Source organism: Acyrthosiphon pisum, unplaced genomic scaffold (genome assembly GCF_005508785.2).
Source record: "Acyrthosiphon pisum isolate AL4f unplaced genomic scaffold, pea_aphid_22Mar2018_4r6ur Scaffold_21966;HRSCAF=25449, whole genome shotgun sequence".
Classification (NCBI taxonomy): Eukaryota; Metazoa; Arthropoda; class Insecta; order Hemiptera; family Aphididae; genus Acyrthosiphon; species Acyrthosiphon pisum.
The window spans coordinates 187,779-198,528 of NW_021771488.1; the positions used below are offsets into that span (position 1 = coordinate 187,779).

Below are 10,750 nucleotides of genomic sequence, written 5' to 3' on the forward strand. Positions count from 1 at the left end.
GCCCTCAAAGTCTTTTTTTTTTTTGGCCGCTCTTAGAAGATAATATTATTTTGTAGTAAATATTTTAAAGTGTTTATGAGTATGATCGAAAAAAAACCATAAACGTGATGGAAAAATTGGCTTTTGAAAAACTATTGCAATCATCACATGAATTATTAAAATTTCAAATTCTATTTGTGTGGCAAGGGCGGGGAGTGAGCTATTTCAATCGCGGGCGACGTGTGCGGCACGATCCGTAGGCTAAGGCTGCATATCGCACAAGACTGAAATTGCCTTCCAGCACGAGCCACACATACTATTTTTGTCACGCCTTTACATTCATCGATCACGGCAAAAGTATATCAGGGATCTGTGCAACAACCTGACTATTCTACGAAAACAATATTTCATGAAAGAAACGATTTTATTTTATTTATTTTAAGCGTCATGCAATGAGGTTATAATAGGAATATAAGACGTAACCATAAGTTTATGTTTTGTAAGGACCATGATATAGATTTCAGAATAAATAATAATAATTATATTGAAATAAAATAAGATTATAAAAAGTACGCAAAATAAAATTTCATAAGTTTTTAATACATGCTATATACCTACTATAAATACCAGATGATTCCTTTATCATCAAACATTTATTATTATTTAAAAAAATATAAATGTTTTTGAAAAAAAATTTGTTTACATGATATTTTCTAGTCATTAAAAAACGATTTTTTTTTTTAAATATATTGTATCCTCAACATTTTTTTTTCATTTTTTACTTTTTTTAATGACAACACACGCAGTTTTAATTTCATATTCCAAAGTAGATTAGTTTTCTAAGTAACTAATTCGATATATAGGTACAAATCAAACTTAGGACTTTGGCTTGGTGTGGCGCAGTGCGCACACTCAACTGCGGAAACGCACTGTGTGTGCGTAACGGCCGGCGATGGTAGTTCCTGGATGGGTGACCACCCGGGATTTTTAGCAACGAATCCTTGCCACACATACAAAACGTGTTTTCAACCATATTCTGCTTTTGAAGATGAAATTAAACTGTATGTCGTAATTCAAAAAACTAAAAATCTTAAAACCTTTAATGATAAAAAATATTTAAAATATAGTTTTTTTAATAGAAACGTTGTTTTGTAACGACTTGAAACCTGGTCAAAAAAAATATTTAAAAAACATTAATACATTAAATGTTGATAGATACTAAGAATAATATAGACATAAAAGACATAATATATATTTATCTATTGCCTTATTATAATATTTGTGAAAATTATCTGAGTATAATTAATAAGCACCATATCTTTTAAACCTATTATTATATGAACTATGATACTTTTAGCTCACAAAGTTTAATAAAAAAAACCTAGTTTTTTGAATTTTAAATTAGATTTTAAAACAATATTTATAAAAAAAAAATATTTGCTCAACAATTTACAGTAACAAAATAAGTTGTCGTTAGAAAAAAAAATATTAAAATCACCACAAGGAACTCATTAAATTAATGATAATAAATCGAATGCCTAAGTTAATCGATTTGGTTTATGTAATTTAAATAAAATTGATTAATTTAACGGTTCACAAAATTGAATGTTTACGAATTAAATACTAAATCACGTTCAATGGACTATAATTAACACGCTATTGATTAATTGTTTAGTGTTTGTTTATAGATCTCGACGTATTAAATATACTTAATATTCCAAAAATCAAAATTTAAATAAATGCTGAACCATGAAATATAAATGGACTGAACAATAATAACCACGTGTAACGAATTGTCCTGCATGTATAATATAATATATGAATATATGTATATAAATATATTATCATGATCAGTGCATGTGTGACGTTTGAAAATAAGTTATAGATTAAAATCATACTCTATTGTAGTTTTACGAGGACGTATTATGTAAATAAATCAATTTATATATACACATTATGAACGTCGTTTGTGATGAGATTACTGATGGATATTATATAGGTATATATTATCTATATAATGCATAGTATTACAATAGAGTCAGACATTTAGAATTGTTTTCGATAAAATTCAGAGCCGTATTTGTTCATATTTGATGAATAATTTATCTTAAAAATCAAAACCGTAATAGTTCATTATTCACTCACAAAAAATAACGATTAATAATGTGGTTCAGGGATTTTTAAAACGGTAAAAAATATTATACATTTTTGCAAATCTTATCGAACAAATTGATTCTAAAGCAAAACTATTAATTGCGTATGGCTTCCTTGAATTTACGTTAATATAATTTTATTAAATCTATGCAATTTTTGCATTAAATTATTTATACAACTGTTCATGGTTTTATAATATTATAAAAAACAAATATAACCCTGACATCATAAACCGTTATAGGCCATAGGTAATAATAAACCATAATGCGTTAGGTAACGATAACATTCACAAAGCTAATATATATTAGTTTTCAATTTGTAAATATTATACTTTTCGTTTTAAACGAAATATAAAATTGTATCGATAACAAGTGTTTGATAATATAAAAATAATTTATGACAAAGATCTACTATACGATACCTCTAGTATAATTTAAAATAACTATATAAATTAAGTAGCAATAGTAAATCATACGACTGCAGCTGCTGTTAACTTTTCTAGACGGATAACTGCTGAACTCGACGAGAAAAATTATGGCATTGTCAAGTGGGTAACATTTGTACGTATAATATTATTGATTAGTGTGAGGTGTTCACTAAAAAAAAACAATATATTTTTGAAATATTTTATCTTCGGAGTTAAGAGGAAAAAAATCCATCAAGGTTGCTTTCGATTAGGCTTGGCGACGCGATAAAACATTAATAATGTAATTATTATTATCACGAATACCCCAATAATAATAATTTCGTATCACACACGATTAGGCCCATTGTCGGAGCGTCGATCATCGATTACCCGACCGAATTGCTTAGCGACCCCAACAGGGTTTTTGTTATTATCGGAGACATTCATTTATAACGGTGGTATAATAGGTGGTGGTTTTTCCCTCGGTCCTATACCAAATACGCAAGCACATACATACAACTTAAGCCATTTTTATTAGTGGCAGATCCATTAGAGTTTACCCGGAGGCGTTGCTCTAATTCCACCGTTAGCACTCCACCACGATCGATAATATCTCCTGGCAGTACTTTCTCCGTATACCACAGCTATGTACGCAGTATAATAATTAATAATAATAATAAATCATATATGCAGGTAGGTTAGGATGTGATATTGGGAACTGGGAAGTTTGGGAGAAGCCTTGCGTATATATATATCGGAAACCGGCCAATGGCGAGTTCGTCCCATCTAGTACCTAAACTTATATAATTTTATGCAAAATACAATTAATGATCGTATATTGTGGGCGCCTATAGATAATTAAAAACAATTTATCTCGTTCCTATGTTGTCGTCTTAGATGGCATTATGGCAAAATATACTATTTTCGAAAACAAATAGATGCGCATTCCTTTGTAATCTACGCGATAGAACGATGATAAATCAGCAAACGTACTAATATTTGAAATTCACACTTGAAAACAAAATATGATGATATTTGAAATAATAATATGTCATCATCGAGGGTCTTTTATTATTTTAAAAATGATTGTGCAACATATCTATTGTTTTATAGTATAATATATAGATAGTACATATTCAGTGGGGCCCATTATCTTCTTGAAGAATAAATAAAAATAAAATATTACATAGGTACCAATCACAAAATTGGATTTTCTAACGGAAATAAAAAATATGTAAGGTATATTGCAGTGTTCGTTTAAAAAACACAGCAAGATGAACACGTCTTCATTGGGCGGTGATGAGTATTTGAATTAAAATATAATTCAGATGTACATGCGTTGATAATATAGAGACGAGTGACTGTCGAATCACATTGTTAAAATAAACACAACATATTTACGACTGTATGTCTTAATTCGCAAATTATGGTAGCAGACTAAGATATTATATAAGATGAGCTTACACGTTTCAATAATAAAACATTGTACAAGAGATTTGTAACTGCTGTTTGGAAACAACATCAAAATAATAGGATTTTGTTCCGACCGCGTAGGAGTAATAATATATGAGTTTTGATGATCTAAAATTATTATTATAGTTGTAAAACTTATTAGGACGCGTTGAAAGTTGTAATATATATATATATATATATATATATATTAATAGCCTAAAATATTATGTTCAATAATCACACACGTAGTTGTATTGTTTTTTTGTTTGTCGGCTTAGTTATAATCGGCTTGTTATTATTTTTTTGAAATGCAGGTTTTTTCGTTTGCTGGCGTATGATTATTATTATTATTATTTTTTTTAATGCTTCCATTTTTAAACATGACTGAACGATAAATTTATATATTATATGTGGGTGTTCCGATGTATTACATTATTAATATCAGCGAACACACATATTATTATTGTACCGAATGGCCCTCTACGTTTACCAGTACATAGATAGGTAGGTTTAGCTCAAAAATAAAAAATAAACGAGGAAATAATATGGTACCTACACATCTCACACTTTTTGTGTATAATATTAAACAGGAACGATGATCATGATTATTAAAATTTTAATCTTTCACTGTACTATGTTATATATTATTTATATATTATTTTATTTATACTTTTTAGACATTTATTATAAGTGTTTTGGGCTTATTCCTTTGGATACAAATATAAATGCGCACACAATAATTACACCTTCTATAATAGAATAGAATAAGATAAAGACAGTGTACTAATATTATGACGTAGTGAAATTTAATTCGAAATAATTTAGAATGTTAAGATTGGTTATTACTAATATGTATCTATAATACGTTAATTCGACATATTAAAGCTTTTAGTGGATAGTTGAGTGAAAAATTCGACCCTATATCTTTCTGACCGTTAAAGAACTTTGAAATGTATTAAAGACGGGAGGGTAGTGAATTGGTTTTAACAGATAAATTATTGTTTAAGAACTTGAGATTGTGTGCACGTCTGCATTCAACCAAGGAACCTAATCCGAAATCCAAATAGTGTGGCAACTGGATTATAGTAATTCTGTGCAGATACTTAGTATAGATCATGTGAACATAAAGACCATCGCTAAACACGTTCAATTTGGAGGTAGTCCCCAAACTGTAAGAGTCCTAGTGTTATCACTATCATATTCGAAGGTACTACAAAGTACAAACCAATGATCAGTAAAGCTATTTTAGGGATAATCCATTTTTGAAAGAATTGGGATGTTAACGTCAAGAGGTTTTATCGCTTTACAACATATAATTTCAATGTGGGGCCCTGGATAAAGACTATTAATTAGTTAGAAACTAAGGTTTATTTATTATATTATGAGATATTTTGATTATAACATCTTCTCGTAACAGTCATTTTCCGACATTAAATTATATTTAATTACAGTCGAACGACTACCTACAACAAAACGATTGTTCACAATGGTGCAAAGTATTATAATCACTTTTAATAATTAATAGAGAAAACAAGATAGGCAAAACATGACCACATTAGACAATTCCAGACAATATACTTCAAAAACAGGTGATTTTGTGACAGATACTTTTACGGAATGATATCTGTTTCAAAAGAAATATAGTGGTACCTGAGCCTTCGAGAATTAGCATAGTAAAACAGTGATAAACCGAGTAGAATGCCAACTCGAAGTCTGTACAGATGACATAAAGATACTTGTTAATGATATTTAATTGCATCAAAATAAAAATTATTTATTACTATATTACACGTTGTGGTAAAGTGACCAGGATAAAACCCATGCTACTCTCCAGTAATGACTTTAAAAACAGATTGAGTACTGAAGCATAGACCATACATGACATTGTTTGGTTATTTTTGGAGACGTGAGTGGGACTACCAATTTTAGAATATATGTTATGAAACTAAATTTTACCGTGGAAAGAACGTTCCCTTATCTTATAAAATGCCTGACTGAGATTCACAAATTATAAGATATAATAAACCTTAGTTGAAGCAAAAACTCCCCAGTAAGTCAAACAGGGACGATGGTACATATGTCATACTAATAATTTAATCCTTGGACCACAACGTTAAAACTGAAATAATTAATGTTGATAGGTAAATTGAACATACGGATTCCTTGAGTATACAAATATCAGGGGGTAATTTGGTATTCCAGTGTATGGGAGAGAAATAGAAGGAAAACAGATTAGCTGCGAATTCTTCAAATTGCAATTATCAGTTTGTATTTTGAAATTGTATTTAAAACAAGCATGAGACAAAGTGTAAGTTAATAATGGTACTGTAAATTGATTTAAATCTGATCAGCGACTTATTTTACAAATCAAAATGTGTTTCGAAAGCCAGAATTGGTAGGTAAACAATGTCTGAAAAAAGCTAATAAGTATAATCTCAAAATAGTGAGATTTAAAGAATCATTAACTGTAGATTCAGTGCCCGATGACAAAAAGTAGAAGGCAAGCCATAAGAATAAATAAACGAAACAAATAGGGTATCGATGTGATTGTAACATTTTAATATTATGCGTAAATGTAAATGTAAAATTATGTATACACTTCTCGACGAATAGATTAAAATTAATAAAAAAACATAAATAAAGTATTTCAATGCGCTATTCCACGTAACATTTAATTATTTTTAGAGATACTTTTTTTATACACTTATTATTTACTATCCATACTCCGCAAACGTATCGACTTGATAAACTATCTAAAACTGAATTATCTAGATGCGCAAAGGCAAATATTTTTAATGGTCTTACCGTACCTATTTAAAATATTTACATCCATAAATATGTATAATATATTGTTTACGAGATGATTATTACCATAAAATACCACTATATAGTTTAGAACGTAAATCATATACAACGAGTTTGTCTTAGTAAAACGGTATAGAAACTTTAAGACATAAATCGTAGCGATATATCGATTAAGATCTGCTACATAATTTATACAACCGATATTTTCATAGTCTAGCGCACAATGACCCTTTTTTCTTGCGTATTATTATCATAACTATCATAACTGGTTAAATCTCGGTAAACCCTTGCACTTACTCATCCGTAGAAAACCCACTACCACAGAAGTCAGTTGGATTCTAGAGAAATTGACAGTTGTAAATCAATCTGCTGGTTGTATAAAAAAAATAATAATAATGAAATAACAATAGATAACAATAATATTATAGTATATTTATTCACTATATTTTTCCCATATCATTTTGGAAGTGTGTATACAAAAGACTGAAATATAACTTCTTATTGATATCACGAATAATTAATTTCCTGATATCAGTCTTAATTATTATTGTTGTCTTTACTCTTTAGTATATTATGTAAATAGTTTAATTGCAGATTTTATTATTTTTATTAAATTGAAAACATATCTAGAATTGGTCTAAAAAAAAAAAATATCTGAAAACAAAATTTAAATATAATAAACGCATTGAATCTTGTTTTTTACATGCTGTATATGACTGTCGATGTATGATCCAACTTCACCAGCAAAAAAATGAACCAACATAATATACGTTGCTATATTGGTAAATCTATTGGTATAGGTATCTTAAATCTATATACATAGGCGCCACTAGGGTTAAAACTATTTAGGGGGGGGGAGGGTTAAATATTATTCAGGGGGATAAGCCCCACCCCCACTAGTTGCACCAATGTCTATAAAGTATGATATAATATCAGCTAAAAATAATTCAATTTTCGTGATCCAAAGTTAAATTCATGTACACCCACCTTATAGGGGTTGAACAAAAATGAACTAAAAACACCCCACCGTTTCCAAGTCTCTAATGACTTTTCATATTCCCTGTTCCCGTCTTTTTTTATATAATATGATAATAATATAATATGTTGCATACATAGTAGTGTACAATTACTAAACATACCTATTTTAGAGCGATATTTTTACGTTTCACTTGTTGTACAGGACATTCAACGTGGTGGCACCAAAAGTGGCCGTCCCTGGTCAGAGAACCGCGGTACTGGTTAGCTGGAATCCCGCGTGCAGTCCAAAAGACGTGACTTTACGGCTCTTGCGTCAGATACCAGTGACCGAGCAACAGCGAGCGGCTGACGACGACGTATTGTCGCACAACACCGTTACCATACATGGTCAGTAAAATGCACGTTAAAATACTTAGGTATCATTCGCATTATCATATTTTACGACTTGAGAAAAACATAATCATCGTATAAAGCAGTCATGACGATAGGGTCTCACTTGACTCACGAGAAAGGGAGCATTGGACGAACCAGAGATAATCAATGGGGAGTCTTGTTGTGATCTACCCATCAACTCCACAAGCGTTGAAGCGTATGATAATATATCTCCTTGGAAATTAAATTACAGGTGTTCTATATATATTGCGAGACCGTAATTTTAGGGCGATCGAATAATCCACAAAAATTTTGAAAAAACAATATTATACTTATACTCGTAATTTGTCTTCCGATGTATAGATGAGTCTGTACGTTGCATGTCTACATTTTTTTATTTATCGAGTAATCGGGACATTATGTCATAACTCGTAGGTATTTGCAACATAGATTCAACAGGAAATTAATATTACATATTTTAGTAGTACTAAATTAGATATTTACCAAACTATAAAAAACAACTGTGGCGTATCTCTCCGTCTATTTTTCTTGAATTTATTTTCCAAAAGATTTTTTGTTTTACAGTGCAACGGATTAACTATTAGAAACATCAAAAACTGTGGATTCTTCAACAGTGAAAAAATTAGTTGTTTTTTTTCTCCGAAACTCATCGTTTCTAAATTTTTAATATTTCTCAGTGTATGTATAGTAAAAATGTCAACTCGATCAAATTTTTATCGTTAAACAAGCATATGAAGTTATTACTAAGAAAAAATAAGAAGACTCGTATTTGTAAAAACAATATTATAATAGAAAATGTTGTGTTATGGATTTTTTTCCATCTCGTTTTATTAAAAATGTAAATTCCATCACAATAAAGTATATTTATATTTTATGAATAGTGCTCTCTATTTTCATAGAAATACGGTAAAAATTGTAAGCTTCATAAAATATAAACTGTCCCCTATATTATATTACATTCTTTAGGCTTTTTTCTATGAAACGCCCAATATAAAAAGAAATCATTTATACATTTTCAACTTTATTTGGACATTTTCATATACGTTCCCCGAAACACCCGCATTTATAATAGGTACTTAATATAAATAGGTCCGCCAACGGCTATTGTGAATTTTTTTCGTCAAGGAGTACGTAGGTTTGTGTGCGCGAGCGGAATACGCTAACCCCCCCCCCCCCCCCCCCGACGTCAGCGTATATCAACCGCTATTCTGTTAACGAATTGTTCGAAGACAATCGAAAAACATCGCCGACCTTCGTTAATACGGATTAAGTGCCGGTTGTTATTAAAACATGAACCGAAACACGATTATAACGGCGCATTGCCGGCACAATGGCGTACAATGAACGCACACAAAATACATAATAATAATAATATAATATTTTATACGCGTGTACCTCCTTTAAACACCCAAATTAACACGACGATAAAGAAAGGATTCTCGTGCGAGCTCCACTGGCTCTGGGTACAAGCAAAAGGTAGACACGGCGGCGCCCCCTACCCCACCAACATACAACCGTATTTAACGCTACCAATTTGTCGGGATATAGATGGTTGGAGGTGGTGGATGGTCGTGGTGGCGGTGGTGGCAGAGTCTTTGGTGAAGATATAGTGGAGGCAAAGAATTATACGCGCGCATGTAATATGATCCTGCAGGGTGGATTAAGGACCATAAAGTAGACAGTGTAGAGGTGAACACTATACGTGTTTTTTTCACAACTTATATAATTCTCTCCGACGAGTGCCCGAATAGATATAACGAATTAACGCATGACCGTTCATCCATATGCTTAATGAGCGATGTCCGCATAAGTCAATAATCTTCCTCTAATAATTATATATACACGCTGAAAAGGAAAATTGCATAATTCGAAGTCCGTGTTCAAAAGCGTTTTCATTAACGTCCTATTATAATTTGTTTCATAATAATTAATCTTGTTTTAATTATACAATAAATTGTGGTCAAAAACAAAGCCGGTATGTCTATATAATAATATGATATAACGTGCTTAGTTTAAAATTTAATAATGATTATTATTGAATAAAATGTAAATTACTTAGTCGTTATTAATTTTGAATAATAATTATACTGTATGATGTACCTATTGATGTGGGAACACAAGTTAATAGCCAAATAAATATTAAAAAAGTTTTTAGTTTTTATTTTTAAATCCACTACATTGAAAATAATATTATTGCTTATGTAAATGAAAGAAGCTAAAATAAAAATTCAAATTTTTTTTGAAAAGAACTCAACTTAATATTCAAGTCGTGAAATTATTATATTATTCAATTAATACCAGGTGATTCTTTTATCATTGAACACTCGTTATTTCAAAAAGTGTAAATTTTTTTGAATATATTTTTTTACATAGTTTCAATTTAGACTTAAGTCGCTTATAAAACAACGTTTTTCTTAAAGAATTATATTTTTAAATATTTTTTATCTTTATAATTTTTTAAGTTTTTCACTTTTTTGAATGACATCTTGGGTTTTAATTTTATATTCAAAAGCAGAATATTTTTCTTAATATTTTGATACATGAAAATCGAATTTCGAGAGTGAGTAGTTTATGAGTTATAAA

General features: G+C 30.0%; 1 protein-coding gene across 2 annotated transcripts in view; it reads left to right on the forward strand.

Annotated features, from left to right (window-relative positions):
- LOC100575246 (C3 and PZP-like alpha-2-macroglobulin domain-containing protein 8) overlaps positions 1-10,750 on the forward strand; it is a 97,445-nt gene that overhangs the window by 38,299 nt on the left and 48,396 nt on the right. For both annotated transcript variants that reach the window (XM_003241741.2, XM_008180772.1), the window contains exon 2: positions 7,977-8,161. In XM_003241741.2, coding sequence (XP_003241789.1) covers positions 7,977-8,161 — 185 coding nt within the window. The remainder of the gene's footprint in view (positions 1-7,976; positions 8,162-10,750) is intronic.